We start from the raw sequence: 20,998 nt of genomic DNA, 5'->3' as shown, positions 1-20,998 counted from the left end.
CCGCAGTCACTTTAACTTCAACATATGCTATAATTCACAACGATTCATGCACTTTACTTATGACTTGACTCGATTATTTGTTTCTGTCTCTTCAATCTGCAATTATTCTTGTCACTTCATTTGCCGGCTTATATATATACAAAAATAGAGGGCGCATAGAAAAGACTAGAGTTGCCAAGAACAGACATGATCCTTCTGGAATCTCATGACGTGTTAATAGCATCACATGACTTCCACTATCATAACATTGTGTTTGTAGATATTCAGTCAGAGAAATTGTAAATTACCTGAAGTTTCAGATTTCTAAGCCTATCCAAACAACATAAGTTTTCATAATGTGTCAACAGATAAGAACTGAAATGTATAAGTTTACATGTACACTCAATTTTTTTTTCACTCAAACAGTTGTATGAAGCCTTCAAATAATAATTATATGCAGGTAATATAGTTAAGATTGTCTTCAGATATGTGATGAATAAAAGTTTGATATCTGTTATAGAATAATGTGTACTTTAGATTTTTATGTATAAAAAATGTTTTTTTTGTCTGTTTGTTTGTTTTTATTAAGGAAAGAGGGATTAAGTTATTCACGAAATTTGGCAGCACAAAGACCTGCAGTGTTGAGACTTTGTCATTCTTGCAACCTGTCCATCCAGCTGCTGCATCATCAAAAGTGCACCAAGATGAAAATGGTGCTCTCCTGTGGCCTGTTTTATTCCTTTATCCTGAATATGGTGAAAGTGACTTTATAGAAGCATTTCATGAGGACAGCAGGTACTAAAAGTGAAATAAAGCCAGATGGAGACATCTCCAAATTAAAAATATGTATCAGAATACATATGCATACATAATGCTAATACAATAAACTTAAATTTTTAAATGGTCATTTGAAATTTAAAGTATATTATAAAAACATATAATTTTGTGTGTTTTTTTGTGAAATAATTTTAGTTTTGGTTAAAAATTTATGAATCAGAATACTATTTTATGTTTTCAAAAAAATTCTACTTAGCTTTTCTTTGTTTTGTTTTTACTGTACAAAGATATTGCCCTATACATAAAAAACAGCCCCTTTCAGTCTGTTACACCTAAAACAAACAACAAATATATGTCTCATGTAAGTACTACAATGTATTTGTTATTGTTGTACGTAAAATATTCAATCGACAACTCTCTCTTTTTAATTTAGTTGCATAATTTTGTTTATTATACAATTTTAACAGTTTATGAAACACTAAATTTGAATAAATACACCAAAAGTAAAAACTCATTGAAGTGACTCCTCGTGAACCAACTAAATGTATGAAATTTGTAGTAGGTTTATTGGGAATTGTTTTCTTTGAAAACTGTTAAGCTCTCTTTTTCCATATGCATTTTAAGTTATTTTTACATTATTTTCTAGGTATATTGATTCATGTAGCAAGGATAATACATTCTTCATGATAATGTGCTTGTCTTTAAGTGCAAGGTTGAATGTCTTATGCAAATAAGACAAACATTGGTGCAGTTGATACATGTGAACATGATGAAATGTCTAATGTTGATTATATTTATTTCTGCAGACAGTTGGCTCCTGTTAATGAGAGTTACTTTTTATGAAGACTATTAATTAAAAATGTCATAAAATGTGTAACGTTCAAATAAAAGTTAACATAAACATGTAGTTACCAGCATTTTAATTATTTTAAAACCTGTAACAGATTGCTTTAATGCTGAGTAACAAATAGTATTTGTTTAGAACACCAGGAATTGCGGTTGTTAATTTACAACTCAAAGTTTAGAGGAAAAATGGAAGAATTTTATTCACTGCATTAACAACACGAATTCAGAAATATACCAATTTACTGAAGTAAGGGAAAATGTATATTGATTTAATACATGTCTTTGGGCAGCTTTGCAAATATAGAATTTATCTTTCAAAACCTAACCTCATTAATCTAATCATTGTTTTTTCTTACTTCCTATCTTAATGGAAAATCTTATGAGACTACAAAAAGATAACTTACAGTTGAACTGAGCATTGATTCATATTTAAGAGCTATACTAGTTCAGGCTAGATGCAGGCACAAGGTTTCTTAACTTCACTGCTAACCCAGCAGGTAACTAACTATATAACTTCAGCTTTCTGACTACCTTGGTTTCAAAACATCTCTTGTGTTTTAGTTCTTTAATGTAATCATTACTTATTAACACTGACAAATCTTGACTTAATCAATTCTGCTTGTGCATATCCAACCATCGGAATTTTCCATGGAACTCTTTAGAACATCTGGTAGATATACAATACTGTTCCTAGTACACATGAACAACATCCTTGATAATCTGCCATCCACTTATCCCATCATCATATAAAATATCAAAATCCAAGTTATTTTGGTTTCCTTTCATCATAAACTTTCTCAGTGGTTACTCTGTCAGCATATCCTTCACTGAAAAACCTTAGGTTAATAAGATGCTGACTATTTTTCACTAATCAATGTGTTCTGGTGCATTTTCACAGTGTTGATTTAAAAGTACTTTTTAACTTGTAGCTAGTAAAAGTGTTTATTAAACTGTCATTTGAAATAATTTACAGATCTATGTTGCTCTAAACAAAACTATAAGATAGATGAATGTTTTTCTAGCTAGTTAACTTTTACCTTGACCCTACTTTTCTAATGCCTTGTACAAGTGTACTCTTGATGTGACACATTTCAGATCTAATAATATTATCTAGTCACTTCTAAGCATTTTATTATTTTGGAAGATGTTTGTATTTTTTCACTAATCTAAGCAGAAGATATGTTTCATACTTCTTTGTGACACTACAGTATAGTCATTGCTAGATGCTGAAAGTCTGTGATAAAATTCAAGATGTTGTATTCTCTTAGTTATGACTCTTCCCTAAACATTTGTGCTGTCCTAATTATGAGATTCTAATAAATTGTTGTATAATGTATTCCTAATAGTATTTTAAATCTTTCTAACTTGAATTAGCTGAAATAACATGCATGATTTGTTTGAACCATACACTGAAAATCTGAAGAATTAGGGAGAAACTTGCTTTTGTCCATTACTTAGAGAAACTTAAAAGTGTTCATATTATTGAATAGATGATCCTCATAATTAATAATTAACATTAATGTTAATAGTTGTATAGCTTTTTATTTATAAAAATTGTAAGGTGGCACACGATCTTGTGCAGTAAAGAAGTTTTCTAATGAAATTAGTTGTTTCAGGTCTCAACTCTTAAAACATAAACATTTAACAACATCAGAAACTTTTGAGAATAGAGTTGTTTGCTGCCTATGTAATTAATGTAGTTTCTTTTTTTCTACTTTCCCAATTTTTTGATCATACATAATGGTTATGCTGCTGACTTATTTTGAAATGATTATTAGGTACATTATGTTGATTTAATTTATAATATTAAAACATGTATTATTGGTGAACTATGTACTCTTAAACATTTATCAATATACATGTGTGTCTATTTTATGTTGAATGAAAATAGACCCTTTTCATAACCATTATTTCTGAAGACTTTTTATGGTTTTAAAAGACATCAATTATCATGATGTGTTATTACATAGAGAATCACCATCTCTCAGGTTTGCTGATCATCTAGAGGTGATGTTTGGATCCAGTGATGTCCATCCACCATGGGATGTAGAGAAAAAGTACTTGCCTTCAGATATCGAGGTCAGATATTTTGAATGTGTCCACATTTGTCATGTGCCTCTGTTTTCTTAGTCATCTGTTTTTTGTTAATTATTTGATAGCCTACTAGCTACAGTTGTCTCCTTCTGTGTTGGATGAGCTACTGACAAGTAAACTTAAATAATTAGAACTAAGCTTGGACATTGTAATACTGATGAATGTCCAACAAACTCTTAACAGTCACTTTATGTAGTGTAAAGTGTCAAAATGATTCTGGGTTATGAACTTTTTGGGTAACGAATTTGATAAACAAATTAATAACATTTAACTTGCTGTATTTATAAACTAAAATTAAGTACAGGCTATTGTCATGCTGATTAGTGTGAAAGTCTAAGTAACCTTCACACATATTGATTTCAATAAAATATTGATTGCAGAGACTGTATCTTTAAGTTGTGGCCTTAGTCTATTGATAATGAGAGATTTTATGCACAGACTTTTATTATTATTATTACCCTTTAACCCTATATGCACAGGTGCAAAGACATTTTATAAAGTGCTATTCATCATGATATTATTATGTTGTTATGCAAATATAATATGCAAACTGTATGATGGACAAAAAGTATTTTTATTTTACACATGAACATTGCCTTACCGCCAACTTGTCAGAGTCAAACTGATGTCAGTAGTTCACAAACATATCTGTAATACAAATACATTTGTAGCACATCTGATTTTGTGTAGATACACATAGTATATTTGGCATTATAGTCAAGATTTCTTCTCCAATACAGTCAGTCCAATGGAACGACATTTACCACATTCATTTAATAGAATCTTAAATGCTGTCCAGTGTATCACCATGTCACAGTCACTAGTAATATGCTCATAAAAGAGTCTCTTGATTGACAGATAAAAACTACAACAGTGATCAATGTGTTATTGACATCATTATTGCTAACTATCTGAACACAAGATGTAATTCCATCTAACTTACTATGACTAGATAAAGAATGTAGAGTGAAAAATATTATAGGCCTAATACTTATGTTTTATGACAAGTACAATAGTTTTATTTTTGTTAAATTATAACTTAACTAATAGTAATCTTCAAGTACTTCAAACTAACAATTCTTTGATAAATTAATAACAAAAGAATGAAAATTCAAACCTTGAGAATATGTTTATTCTTCAGTATTTTGGAAGATGTACAGTAGCTGTATAACACTGGTTTGTTTTATTATGCTAATTACAACTTTACATTGTGGCAACCACAAAGATAATTTTTTGACTTGAATCAGTTAGTTACCTGCAGGCTGTAACGAATTTGTTGTCATGCATTTATTTTTAATATGAACGTTGTTTAGATTAAGTTTGTATTTAAAAATATGTGTAACTTATAGTGTCAGTTATGTACTGCATGTAACAAATTTGTTATATATTTATTTTAATGACAACGTTTGTTTGGATTGAGTTTATATTCAAAGACGTACCTAGCTTACAGTGTTAGTTACATATGGCGAAACCCCTGCCAATTCTCCAAGGTTGTAGAATATTCATGAATATAAGAATCGACAATATATCTACTTCCATAACCGGTTAAATATAGCTCAGTATTGTTGTTGGGATTTTCTTGAAAATCTTTCTCGTGCCTATAAAAACAGCCAAGGCAAGGCGCCAAGAGAGAGAGCTTAAAAAGTTGGCTAGGAACCTGCTATAACCGTGTATGCTATAAATCACTAAACCTTATCAACCAAAAATTTTACAATATTTGACCGGGAACAGTTATAAATTTCGAACATCAGTGGATTCTCATCGGACATTAATATCTTTCTGAAAATATTACTGGATTCTCATCAGACATTAGTGGTTTTATTAAAATATTATCATACTTCAACAGTTCGTTCAATAATTCAGTGTCTGACAAAGCTAGCTAGCATCTCGGCAATTGTACATATATTGAATTCAAGTTAACTCGCTGAATATCAAGGAGACTCTGAACTTGAAAGAAGATTTTAGGTTGTTTGTAAGTTAGTGAAATTTTTGTTTTATAAAACTTTGCTTGTGGTAATTATTCGAAATAATTGTTGTTGTAAATTGTACTGTGGTATATGTATTAAAATGTATTTGTGTGAAAAATGAAGACGGTGTGTGTGTATCTTGTTGGCAAATAGCATAAATTAATTAAAATATTGGCTTCGGACTATTCTAAATTCTCAATATGTAACAAGGCATATTTTGTTAAGACACACTGTGTAATCCGGGATTTCCAAAATATACTTTCTTGTATGGCAAAGTTTAAAATCTAGTAATCTGTTGCATTTCTACAAATATACTTTCTTGGATAATATGGTTGCAATGATTTTCCTCAGGCTAATCTTCCTTGAGCTCATTAATTTTTTGTTTTCATTAGCTTTTTACTTTCTACAGGTGTATTTTCATAAATGGCGCATGTGTTTGAATCTGCTGGAATTATTTAATTTGCTTAAAACTAATTTTTTTGTTTTTCAGATTTATTTTGAAGATATCAAAAAATCCACTCATTGTAAAGTTGATACTTCTCATACTTTAAGACAAGTTTTGTCTGATCCAAGGTATGTAATTGTATATTAGATTCATTGTAATCATATGCACATTGGCCAGAGGTACTTTGCAATAAGTAATAAAGATTATACACTGTTGAAAAAAAATTCTGCTTCATACTGTTTAGCAATAACAAATTACATAGCCTACGATATTTGTTTTTCAAGTTAATGCTTTATCTCTGAACACAACTCTTATATTCATGTTAAGAGATATGTTTAACATCTTGGAGTTCAAATCTAAATTTTTGCCAATTTTTGTTATTTATTTTTCATATGTTACTTAATAAACATGTGGAATTAGCCTCAAAATTTCTTACAGCATTGGTATGTATTGAATTCCATATCCATTATACTTAAAAAGCATGGTGGAAATCAGTTTTAAAATGTGTTTTTCTAGCTTTTGAAATGTTGAGCAGTTTTTTATGTCAATTAACAAAAAATTGGACAACTATACTTTAAAAAAATTTGAAACTGCTCATACTGTATGTCTTATTTTACTATTGGGTAATAACAATTCTATTAGAATTTGTTGAAATCTTCCAAAATACTTTAATATCTTTTCTTTTCATAAAATTTGAAGTTTTATCATATTTCTTGAAAATTATACGTTTTTTTTGTTTGTTTTTTTATATAATTTAACCAGACACTTAAACAAAAGAACAGAACACTAGGTTTAGTTTTATTAAATATTGAAGAAGTAACATTAGGAAAAGGTAGTCATCTTTTATTACCAAAATATTTTTGTGACCATCATTAAATGTACATGTATATATATTTTAACTTTAGTTACTAAATTATGCCCAAATATTTGTTTAGAGTATACTTTTGGTTTTCAAAAACCTAATTGTAATTGCATGTATCATTTAATGTAGCTGTAGAATGATTTTATGGAAAGGTAAATAATGCTTGGATATTAGTATCACTAGAAAAAGGTGTATTATATAAAGATTAAATATCCTCAATGTTTTACATAACCTATGATATAAAAAGGAAAGTGTGTCACAGAAAAAAAGTAAAACATGTCTAGTTTTACTAAAGATACAAGTCATGATAATGAAGCCTTTAAGTTTCTGTGTAAGAAATTTAAACAAGACATAAATTTAGCATATTTACATCATATTCAATTTGTAAAAAATAACGTTTTAGAGGATACTAAAGCATTCTGATTATATATATATATATATATACAGGATCCAAATCATAATTTAACAATGTAAGGCTATTGTAGTTTAATCGTGCTGTAAATTGACAGTTAGACTTAAGTATTACCAGCATTACTCTCAATGAATTTAATTTGCAATTAGATCATTTAAACTGAAAAGTTCATCAGGTCCTGACAGTATTCACCCATACTTATTCAAAGCTTGTTCTGAAATACTGTTAAAACCTTGTGGGATTTTCAACTTATTCAACTTCTAACAATATATTTCCTTATATGTGGAAAACTACTAAAGATTTGCCAATTTATAAATTAGGTAAAAAAAGATATATAGGCCAATTTCAGTATTGTCATTATCTTTCAATGAGTAAGTATTATGCAATCATATGTTTTAGTAATGTCTGTCAGTTTATTTAAAAATTTCAACATAAGCTTATGCCAAGGAGATTATCTAATAAGTCTCAAATTGTACACAATGTTTATTTGAACAAGGATATTTCTTTAACAAGTCTCAAAGTTTACACAATGTTTCACTTATTTTTAATGAAGGATGTGAAGTGAATTATAATATTCTGTTAACCCTCTTGCTACAGACGCTGTCAAATCAACCAAATTTGTGATCTTTATAGTTTCCGTACTACAACTTCTAATATGTTTTCTGTATCTTCACAAAATTTCACAAGCTTTCACTAATTATTAAGAGTCATTTGTAGACAAAAAAAATCAGAAGTATTTTCATTAAGAATTTCTCCATGAAGACAAGGAGTCATAGTGTTGACTGCTCTGAGTGCAAAGTGATTTTCATGTTAAGATCAAAAATACTTTAATCTGAATCTCAAATTTCATTTGCATAATCTCTAAAATGTCCTAAATAAATTTGAAACTTTTTTTTTTCAGTAAAACTTTTTATTTTCTCTACCCTAACTTTATACAAGGTTTGTCAATTTGACTGACCTTGTAACCACCAGAAAAAAAAATTGAAATTAATTTAAATTACCCTTTTTTTCTATCCAGGATGACTTTAAATTGTAACATGAAACTACATTTGTTTATCCAAAATAGCTTTAAACTCGTAACAGTATATATCAGTTTATACTTAATTTTTATTGTTTCATTGCCCTTTGAACCATAAATAACTGATATTCCCACCACAAAATTTGAATGTGCAGCTTACGTTACTCTATCAAATCACATAATGCATGAGCTATTCCCTAGTTGCTCGATAGCGTACCTCATGGTAAAATTATTATTATTATTTATTTTACCTAATCTAACCTAAAAAAAGCTTCTAATTTTTCCAATTTAGTTACTTTGATAATAATAAGTAAAGAATACACGTAATAAACAAGAAATAAAGTATTTACCCGAGTCTTCTGGTTTTTTTGCTGTTGATTGTCAATGACAATTAACCTTACTTTTTTATACTAATGGCACTACTGCACTAAATAATTTTTTACTTAATTAAATAATGTTTTTTATTGTTTATAAATAATATAGTATTAAATGACCGAGAGAACTATTGGAAATTTCTGAAAGAGGGGATGTGACAGATGAGCATAGCAAGAGGGATCTGATTTTCTATTTGATAGCTCTGTAACTAAATACGTGTGATGGCTATGAAAATTATGCTGTGCCTGAGTGATGACAACATTATAATGAGTAATTGACATTAAATTTCATACTTCTTTGAGTAGTGTAAAATAAATTAGAGAAGAGGGGATGCCTAGAGAGAAAATGTCACAATTCTTATACTAGGGAAAATTGGGAATTTTTTTTTAATATTAACTTATAAAATTAGTAAAACTTATATACTATTAAAATTTGGATTATTAGTTACGTTTTTATTCCAAACTTATTCGTATACCTTGATAAGAAAGTACTTTAATTAAATTTTGAATGTAACTCACTAAAACCTCGTGACATGCACAGAAAAAGATGCCCATAGTGGAAGAGTTAACAAATTGATATCTTCTAATCTAACTAATGTGTTGTTTTACAAAGTCATCATTCTCATAAATATATTGTTAAATTTGGGTGTACCTCAAGGTCCTAATTTAGAACCTTTGGTTGTCTTATTGTTTGTAAATGACTTAGGTAGTTGTAAAATAAATTTAAAATGTATAATGTTTGCTGGTGATCTGAAAATTTATAAAATAATAAATTCAGTTGATGATTGCCTTCTTATGTAGTCAGAGCTAGGAAACATTATTGTTTGGAGTATAACAAATGATTTACATTTTAGTATTTGTAGGTGTGCAACAATGATTTCCATATTTTTACAGATATTCCATGTTAGATAGTAATCTGAATACAATATAAGCAGTTACAAAGAAATCAGAGGCCTTTATCCTGTTGACCCCACCCCCATGGTATAATCTTGTAAACTTCAATAAGATCATCTTTTGCATATTTTTTTCTCAGGGGAAAATAAAAGATCTTATCCACTTATCCCCATGAGATAATCATCCTAGTAGTCCTCCTTTGAGCTTTTTCCAATAAGTCAGTATCCTTTCTTACATAAAAAGAACAAAACTATACACAGTATTCCAAGAGAGACCTAATAAGTGATTTGTATAAATAATTAACTCGTTTGACTTGTAATAAAAAAAATAAATACATCTCAGAATTCTATAAGCTTTATTGCTAGTAACAGAACACTACTTGGATGATTTCATTGACTTAACTACCATTATGCCAAGGTCCTTTTCTTGAATCACGCCATGGTGTTGATTCCCATCTAAATTAAATGTATGATCCAACTTATGCCAACCCAAAACAATAACCTTGCACTTACCGTAAATAAAGGGAATTTTCTAACTATTTCTCCAACTTACCAATGGATATAAGTCATTCTGTAGTACCTCAACATCCTCATTATAATCAGAAATATCCATGAGTTCCATGGCATCAACAAATTTCACTAGTTTACTAATTATGTCCTTATTCATATCATTTACATAAATAAGAAGTGACCCAAGCTCTCATCACTGAAGCACATCACAAGTCCATTTTTACTGGACTCCATTAATAACTACTCTTTTTTTTGTGTGTTCTCTCACCCACCAACCCTACTGCATAATTGTCTAGTCTTTCTTAGCACAGTATCAAAATCTTTAAAATCTTTCAGATAATAAGAAACATTAAAAAAAAACAAGATGAAATATAAATTAGACAAGATTTCACTTTAATGAGTCCATTTTGGCTCTTTTATGATATCATATTTCACTAAAGATTTTACAGTTTCTTTTAGCGGAATCTCTAGAATTTTTTCTACTGCAGAAGTAAGACTGACTGACCTATAATCTCTATGCAATTCTTATCATCCCCTTTAAAAATAAGAATACGGTCAGAAACTCTCAAATCCTCACACACCTCCTCACTGTCTTTTGACTTACCAAAAATGAAAAGAAGCTCACATACCTGATATTTGACCTCCTTTCATTTCCGAAAAAAATGTTTGGACCTGGTGCTTTATATTTTTTATAATCTCTAATTCTTTTTACTTACCACCAATAATTAATATCTACATTATTCAGGTTAATTCAAATATTTCTCACAGGAAGCTCAAGTTTGGGTACATCCTGTCTTGTAAACACAGAAGAGAACTTTTAACCCTATCATGACCTGTGAGCAGTTTTCAGATATCAAGTGACATCTATATGTCAAATTGTAAAATTAAGTAAAAATGATAACTCCATTTCGACAATCTTTAACTGAAAATATTTTAGAGTTCATATTTTGTTATTTCCTAACATTAGTTTAATTCAAAAAGAAAAATTAAAAATATGCTTGAACTTACAATTTGTTCAGCTCTGGGGAGTCTTGTTTGTAAACAGCACATTTAAAAAATTGTTTATGAATGTTTCTGCCCATCCCAGAATATAGGTTTTTGTTTACTAAGAAGCTATCATTCCTTAAGAATATAGATGTTTCAACATGCAATTATATCATCTTCAGAAGTGTAAAACCAAAACAGTGCAAACCCTAGATACCAAAGCCATTAACCATGTGACCCAGTATTACCATTTAACTTGCATACTGACTTGCCAACCCTTCATCTTATTCTAGGTATGATAATTATTTTTAGTGTGGTTCATTATTTCTATTAATTCTCTGATATTTCTAGCTGTCATATCATTCAGTTGAGCCAAAATAAGTTTTTGCAATGAATGACATGACTTGCATATTCAGCACGTTCAGAATTTTCACTTTTATTTCTAACATTTCTCTTTTTTTCGTTTATACTAAATTTTAAATTTCTTGTAGTTTGACCAATATATACATAACCATATTTACATTCAATTTTGTAAATACCCTTTTTATCCATTACATTAATTATATTTTTAGTTTTATTTAATATTTGACTAATTTTATTCAAGTTCTAAAAATCGGTATAAGATTATTTTTTTTATATTTCCGAAAATTTTGACATGATAAACCTGGGACACAAACAAATTTTCGTTTTATTTATTTTCTCAAATTAACATTTGATAAATTAGATAAAACGAATACATAGATAGATGGATAAATAGATTGTTTTTTTATCATCATTTTTTAATTTTACTAGTTTCTTACGGCCCTATCAACAATATGAGGTGAAAACTTCTATCTAATACTACATATTTAATAATAACAGTTCATTTTTTAAACCATGAATTAGGTCAATCAAGTTTTAATTTTGAGTTATGTAATTTGAACAATGATTTATTTTATTTTAAACAGCAACTTCTGGGCTAAGTTTTAGCTTGTTTTATTTTAATTTGTTGTTGGATCCTGTTTGGAAATGAAATTTATCTGTTTTGTGTGTGTGTTATATGAGGAGATGATTATTCAAGATAGGATTGTGTTGGTTAAACATTTGAATTCAGCCAATTTTTAATGCCCTAGCGTGGGAAGGCCCTGACGTAAGGAAAGGTGGAAGTATTACCCCTACCATTTCATATCCAGAAGAAAAAAAAATAATTTTTAGTCAGGTATATTCAGGAACTTTTTTTGTTGTTTTTTTTCAAAATTTTGGTGCAGATATACTGCGCATAGTTAACGTCCAAATAGATGGTATGCAGATAATTGTGGATATATTTTAATCGTTCAACTCAGCCCTAGTCGTCACTCAAGAGAGCTTCTATTTATGTAAATTTTGTAAGGAGATTATTATTCGAACTAGGATTACGTTGAATTCTGCCATTTGAAGTTATTTTTCAATATTCTGACCTATGAAGTCCTTAAAGTTAAGGTAAGGAAGTGTGGAGCGTAGCAGTTGAAAACAACTAAACTTTATCATCCCATAACTAGAACAAGAATATCTCTCTATTCAAGTGAATTCAGGAAAAGTAAATCAAAATTTTAGTGCAGATATATTTAGTTAATGACCTTACAGACGGGATGTAGGTAGCTGTAGACTTGTTTTAATTGTTACCTCATCCCTAGGTTACATATCACAATGATTATTCAAAGATTTCTATAGTTTATAATTCTAGATATGGGCAATTTGCGATTGTGAGATATTGCACTAGTGCCCGGGTCTGATAAAAAGTGAAGTGCAACGACACCAACGTTTTATGTATTGATATTTTTATTCGTCACTGCCCACTTGTGTCGATTTCATTTTTGTACAACCACTTGCCTCGAACCTCCCTTATTGCAGCACTAAATACTACATATTGGTTATAGTTTTACCTGTAAACGTCACAGTAAGTGTTTTATCATTAATATTATTCGGCTGTTAACTTTCATTACATCCCTAGCGTATTTTTGTTGAAAATGTCTCCATTTACATGGATTCCTCGTATGAATATAGCATAGCATACTGTAATATATAATTTACTGGAAAGCAACGATCTTTAAGGCAAGATAATTATTAAAAGGCCATTTTCTTGGAATGTTGTAAAATATAAATGTTTGGCGTTTATAACTGTTATTGTACAGTTAAACAGGTCGCAAAGCCGTTAAGGGTTATGTAAAAGTTACGACCTTATATTAACCTTAGTCTCAGCCCGCCATTTGTAAGCTGTTACACTTTTCAGAGATCTGTTCTTTTTGACGGATATTGTACAGTGTCATTTAGCTATTTTCATAATGACTATCGATGTAAATGTTCACATAAGTTGCAAGCTGCAATAATTGTCTAGTTTTAAAAATACTAAATTTCAGGAACGAAAATAAAAACCTCCATGTTTCAAAGTTGGTTGCTTAACCAAATACGCAACTGATGCATTAATATAATCTACATGTTGTAAACTCGTGAATTTTTTATTTAAATGGGATAAAATAATGATGGACTAAATGTACACACATGGAATCACTTCAGTATGGATGCACATGTTGCACTCTTAATTTCAGGTCGGGTCAGTAGTTATCTTGCCGGACTGCGGATCCAAGGTTCCCTTACCGTTATATTGACAAGAGTTGGTGGTGGATGGTGTTAACTAGCTGTCTTCCCTCTAGTCTATCACTTAAAAATTAAGGGACAGCTAGCACGATAGTCCTAGTTTGGCTTTGCGGGAAATTGAACAAAAGAAACTAATTTTAGATTCGGTTCGCACTTAATTAAACCGTAATCTCTAGTGTACCTCGAGAACCGACGTTAACCTTCTTTTTTTTTTGTTGGGAAGGTTTCAAACTGGAATTCGAAACCTGTGACTTTAGACCTGTCGCATACTGTTGGTAGGTGGACAGAGGGATATGAACATTTTTCATCCATTAAAATACCGTAAATACCCGCGTATAGTGCGTACTGGTTTTTTTGGCCTCACATATACAAGGAAAAATCACTATGCTCATGTGTAGTGCGCAGAGCAATTCTAACAGCTGATCGGCCTTTGTGTAGCGAGTGGTGTATTGTTGTGTTTGTTAGTAATTGTATGTGCACGTGTGAATGCTGCCATCTGTGTACATGTACAAGAATGAAATAACATGGCAAGATCACTCGTAATTCCGGATGAAATGGAAAAATATAGAACACAACATGGTTAATCATTTTATTTGCTTTTTTAGATGGGAATTTTTTTTTGGAAATACATGTTTTATTCGCTGAGGTACCAATCTATCCTCTTCGTTGCGGTTCTTTGTTTTTACTTCCGGTGATCCGCCAGTCACAAACGTTGATTAGATCAGAATATAAGAGATGTTGAGGCAATATTCGGAGTGAAAAATACTGTAAGAGTATTGTTCCCTAATGTAGTGTGCATGTAATATCTGAGTCAAAAAATTTTGGAAAAACAAATTGCACATTATACGTTGGTATATACGGTGTTAGAAATTTATACCCATCCTAAGTATGCTTTGGTCCATAATACGGTGACTTGAAACCAGTGCTACAAGGGAACCGAATGACATTAATGTAATTTAATGTTTGATGATATAAAGAGATGAAATTATCTTTCTAGGGATAGCCCCTCAGTGGCACAACGAAATGTCTCCGGACTTGTATTGCTAGAAACCGAGTTTCGATACCCGTGATGGCAGAGCACAGATAGCCCTTTGTGTAGCTTCGTGTTTAATAACAAACAAACATTCTATGGGTACGTCACTCAGACTATAGCTGTTGTCAGAGTGACTGCATATACATAGATATACAATATTTTGTTCATTGTAATAGTATTCAAAATATTTTTTATATCATAAATTATATTTGTCTATGTTCTTTGTCCTGAATCAGAATCATCTTATTCATGATAGCTGTTACTATGATTTCAGTAATATGAAAATTGTTTGTTTTTATATATAACTTCATAATAAAAGTTTTTTGTTTATTTTTTTTTATTTAGGTACTATGTTACTGCAGGAAATCCTACCTTTTTACTGATAGTCAGAAACTCCAGTTTTCATAAAAAGTTCATTCAAAGCGAGCTAAGCGAATGAAATGCAGAGCAGGAAGCATCTTTTGACAATTTTGTTTTAAAATAAAATGTGTATAAGACAGTCGTACTCCTGTAACAAATAAATCTAAACAACCATGGATTTATTTTTTTTTACTCTATGAATTCAGAATTAATTGTGCAACACAAAACGTCTGAGAGTGTACAGTACAGTGAAGTACAGTGTAGGTTTTTACAATGTATTTGGTAACTGTTGGAAATGCATAATAAATATCGTGATATAGCATTCAGTTGTAAAATAAAAATATATAATAAACTACATTATAAAACTGTACAAAAAAACGCCGTATACAAACGTTTTTGGAACAACAGAAGCTACATAACACTATAGTATAGAGTGAGGCACAGAACGAAAAACTATCTAGTAAACTATTTAAATGCAGAGATATTTAACAAATTATGCTAAATTATACGATACAGAAGATTGCAGTAAGATGTGTATTATCATGAAGTACAGTTCGGAATGCTGTGAAACGTACTACAATGTATAATAAATATTACAAGAAATCAAATTTCGTTTATTAATTTTTTATCATGATTTGAGCATTTTCAGAATTTCATATTGCAGATTCTTCTATTTTTTTCTGTTTTAACTACATCTAAATCTTTACATCAATTATGAAAAAACACCTAAATGATCTGTTTTTATTTTTTACATATCGGTAATTTTCGAGTCACTAAAGAATTTCTATGTGGGTGTCTGAACATGAGGAATGTAGTTCTTGAAACATTCATGCTAATAAATACCGTAATATACATACAATTTTGCAGATTTCGCTTGTACACAACAGGCTACGTTCCAACATTAACTGCCGAAAACCCAAGTCAATGTCTCGATATCTAATGGCTTTCTTCAAACTAAATTGTTTGCAGTTACACCCACAGAACCACCCAGTATCACAGCGATATGTCTGCGGACTTACATCGCTAGAAACTAGGTTTCGATACCCGTGGTGGGCAGAGTACAGTTAGCCCATTGTGCAGCTTTTTTCTTAACTACAAATAAATACACACACACAATCTTTCATCACCACAAGCGTATCTTTTCTGCTATCAAACTGCCATCGTTAGAATCTAATCTTTTGTTTAGTAATGGTTTTCTGTCAGTTCGTTTTCAACTTTTATCTCGGCAATATGTAATTGATATAAACTACAGTTAGAGAAAATATCCGATTTATCCACATAGTATTATTTCATATATATATTGTGTATATAACTACAGAAATATAAGTCACTTATCATGTTATATTTACACTTAAACTTTCAGTGAATTCGAGGATAAGCAGGCTGCCCATTTTCTGACTTTCAAAGTATATAAATGCTGACAATCAAGAATATGAATAACAGAAATAATTATACTATACATAGTTTTATGTCTTTGTTTATATTGAAGGAATTCAGAGATTATCAAGCGATTAGCCATGATGATGGCAATACTGAGACACACTATCACCTAAAACATCGGCCAGGCTTATGAAACAATATTGTTGTAACTTTAATCAGCAGTTTAACCATTTATAATTTCCGTATGATATTTGCATTTACAAATATGTAATGTACACTGAATGTTATTATCTGAAAAGCCCCCAGTAGCACAGCGGTAAGTCTGCGAGTTTATAACGCTAGAAACCGGGTTTCGATACCCGTGGTGGGCACAACATAGTTAGCCCATTGTGTAGCTTTATACTTAACTAGAAACAAAAAAATGGATATACATGTAACTGGCTGTAAATATCCAAATTGATAAAATTACAGTATATCTGTGTGCTTTCATGTTCATTGTGAAAAATTGTTTGTATTATAAGATATGGGTTGTTATAAATTTCAAATAAAGTTAATATTCATAAAGATACCCGTGTTTTTGTTGCGTTTGGTTGTGCCAATTCCATTTCATAGTTAAAAACTACCTTCTGTTTGTGATTATCTTCCAATGGGTCAGCGATAAGCTTACGAAATTACAACGCTAAAATCCGGGGCTTGATTCTCTATTGCAGATAGCCTAACGTGTAGTTTTGCGTTAAAACAAATGAACATAAATATTTGTTATCCATGAGTTGTTTTAATTCTTTATTTTATATATTTATTTACAAAACGAATGAAGGGAATTGTGACCAAAGTTAGTGTATAGGCGATTTACGTTGTTCATCCAAATTAGCAACTTTTAGTGCGTCTACGAAGTTCGTAAATTTTTCTTTACTTAGAAAATACACCTAAATATTCATGATTTAGTCAACATTTTGTTTCAAGCTAGTCAACGTCCATAAATGTGAAAAATTTATATTTGTTAGACAACAGAGGCCTAAAGAGATTGGAATTTACGTATTTGTGATGTACTTTTAAATTTTCAAATATCACGTCACATGCTAGGATTTACTTACAAATTTTAACGCATAGCAATGCATACAATACATGATAAGGTTTCAAAATTGAAAAATACACATCTATTTTGTGTAATTTTCTGAAAAAGCATTTGCTTCAACATTTCAGACAGAGGAACAAAAAAACACAGAAAAACATGTGTTCCATTGACGGGTGTGGTGTTTCTAGACTATACCATGCTAAAGGGAAGTGGTTAAACAATTTTAGCAAGATTACAAGCTTAACCCCAATAAAGTCTTCTCAGAACTCAAGAAATTTAGAAAGAAAGAAGATAATATTTTGGGTTGCTCTATGGAAGAAAATGTGCCCGTATAGACTGAGAATACCTTCAGAAAAGCATCAAGAAGGCTGTAACTGACGTCAGGACACCAGAAATGATTACTTGTCAGACACCACCCAGGCTGTTGACAGTCTGCTCACTTCTATGGCTGCAAGTTTGATACCAGAAATCTGAGACGGGTATCATCGCTGTCAGGCCCAGGTTCTATCGTGTGTTTTTTTTAGGTCAGGCGCAATTTATGTTAGTCTTATTGGTTTTAGATAGTGATGTGTTACCGTTATGATCATTCGTTATAGTGTACGCAATGCACGCCACATTATAACGCTGAAAGGGCGAGCATGTTCGGTGGGATGGGGATTTTTTGGGAGGAATAGAATCTTTTTTTGTTTTTTAAATAAAAGTGCTATTCAAACTAACTTCACTTGTCCACCCCTAGCTGACACAGCCACAAGTACGTGCACCTCACAGCGGTCACTGACACCATTTGTATTAATATCGGATTGTTTAAAATATGAAATTACGTGGACCTTCAAAGTTGTTAAACCACACTACTCCTTCCACTTTTAGTTTATAATAATAATAATAATTGCAAAACAGTTTATATGTGGCGAGAGGAAATGTGCTTACTTGTCTAATTTTGTAATAGCACCATATATCTGATTCTCACTAAGGAAATCAATGACTAAAATGGATATGTCTTGTTTTTTTATGAACGCCTAAATCACAAGAACAGAAAGAAAAAACAGATGTCCATGCACGAATTTGGGAAGATGACAAGGTCTATATCAGACTATTAGTATATAATTAACAACAAAAATAGGAAGAATATAATTAATAATAATTGTACTAATACAAATAAAAGATTAATTAGAATATATCCTTTATATTACTTTCTTTTACTAACAAAACACCTTCAATCATTATAGAAATATTCAAACGTAAAAATAAAGAGGTTCCCACGAAGCTTAATCAGCTTATTTGTAAAATACTTCTTTGTAACCATGACCATTTATTTCTATAAATGTCAGTAAATATAACTAGACAAAATGGCGAAATTGGTATTAGAAGTCTATGATAAACAAAATTTTATATTAACGTATAACTGAAGTTAACAATTCAATAATTATAACACATAAACATATCCCGTAATGTTTTTGCACTATTGTCACAAATAATCACGTGCATACATGATGCAAAAGTGTAATTAATGATAATGTTAGAGGGACATTCAGTATAGTGCATACCTACGCCACGCAGCGCTTTAAAGACATTTTTAATTTCACCTAGTTTGAGAATAGTGAAGTGTTCTCCCTAGATATGTCCCTTTTGTGATTCCAGTTCACCTGAGAATCATTTTGACTAGCTTTCCAGGATTTCCAAAGACTGTTGTTGCTTAGTTAGAAAACCAGAAATTGTGATAGTTAAGGGACATTTTATTGTTTTGTATATTAGGATTGTGTGTTCTTTCGAGCATTATTCAATGAAATAAATTTATAAAAGTAACTAAAATTGGAAACTTTTTAAGTTAGCCAAGGTTAGAATAGGTAAAATAAATAATATACTAGAAATTTATCTTAAAATACGCTCGGAAGCACCTCGTGCGTAATATAATTTGATAGCGTAACGTGAGTAGCACGTTTGCCAAGTGATCTAAAACATAATGGCTTGATTAGTGGTCAAAGACGGTTCGCAGTGACTTTGATCCTCCTAGAACTTATCACTTCTAAATTGGTTCACAATCCATATGTGTACTCAAGTCCAGCCAGCTGTTTTTAGAAATCTTGCTAACATGTTTACGCACACAAACACACACGAGTGAAAACATAACCTCCGTCTACCTACAGTGGTGGAGGTAATTAATCCAATAAGAATATATTACCATTCAATGAATATTACTCAATTTGTATATGAACACCAGTTAATAACTAGTCTTTTAGTTTGTTTTAACTCTGCAGTTTTATTTATATTCTATAAATCCCTGGGAAGTTGGTTCATTTTATATAGTATTTTATACTCTGTATTTATATTCCATAAATCCCTGGGAAGTTGGTTCATTATATATGATATTTTATACTCTGTATTTATGTTCCATAAATCCCTGGGAAGTTGGTTCATTATATATGATATTTTATACTCTGTATTTATATTCCATGAATCCCTGGGAAGTTGATTCATTATATATAGTATTTTATACTATCTTACTCTTATTCCATAGTTATTATTATATTTTGGAATTTCATACTATTTATTTTCTAGTGTTCTAGTATTATACATATAATTTTTAGTACTTTATAATTTGGACTATAATAAGAATTTATAATTATCACATATTTATAAAGTATATTTATATCTTATAACTAACTTCTTATAATTTCATCTCTTAATGTAACATTCGTATTAAATCATCAAAAATGAATTTTGAATTACATTAATTTTTTTAAAGTGAATGTTACTTATTGAGCCATATACTATCAATCCATAATGTATAACAGATTCTGCTAAAGATACATAAATTATTTTTTTTAAATATTGATTGGTAAAATATTCTGTATCCTCTATAACATCGCTATAATGGGTCTTAATTTATTGCAAATCATATTTATATGTTTAGATCAATTAAAAACATCATCTATAATTAGTCCTAAGTATGTTTTAGTATTAACATTTTCAATATACTTACACTTACAATCAAAATACTGCTTGTTTTCTGCAAATAAATGTTTGTATTTAGTATTACATCTTTGACGATGTATATAGTGTTGAGTATAACCAAAAGGAGTGTGACACGAAGATAGAAACTGAATTAAAAGCCAAAAATTAGTTTTGTGGGAATTTTGCCTCTTCATGTTACTTCTGGGGATTGGTCAAATAGTGTGCGAGGAATTAGCGGACAGACAAACATACAATTTCGCTTTTATATAGATTATGGTGGGGATTTCGTCGAACACAACAAGACAAATATTTCTACTGGCTTGTGATTAGCTCCACAGCTTTCTTTCTTTGCGATACCGTATGTATAAGACGCACTTTTTTACCCCAAAATTTGATATCAAAATCTGCCTGCGTCCTATACACC

General features: G+C 30.4%; 1 protein-coding gene across 1 annotated transcript in view; it reads left to right on the top strand.

The window, feature by feature from the left end:
- Window positions 1–17,115, top strand: part of LOC106464593 (tetratricopeptide repeat protein 4-like) — a 140,090-nt gene extending 122,975 nt beyond the window's left edge. Inside the window, 4 exon segments of the mRNA XM_013924748.2 lie at window positions 569–774; window positions 3,591–3,681; window positions 6,154–6,236; window positions 15,153–17,115. Of these exon segments, the coding sequence (XP_013780202.2) occupies window positions 569–774; window positions 3,591–3,681; window positions 6,154–6,236; window positions 15,153–15,246 (474 nt within the window). The 3' untranslated portion in view covers window positions 15,247–17,115.
- Window positions 17,116–20,998: the final 3,883 nt, after the last annotated feature.

The sequence above is a fragment of the Limulus polyphemus genome, unplaced genomic scaffold (genome assembly GCF_000517525.1).
Source record: "Limulus polyphemus unplaced genomic scaffold, Limulus_polyphemus-2.1.2 Scaffold1698, whole genome shotgun sequence".
In the NCBI taxonomy this organism is placed as follows: domain Eukaryota; kingdom Metazoa; phylum Arthropoda; class Merostomata; order Xiphosura; family Limulidae; genus Limulus; species Limulus polyphemus.
Note: the sequence above shows the minus strand (reverse complement) of the source record. Positions and strands in the feature narration are given on the sequence as shown.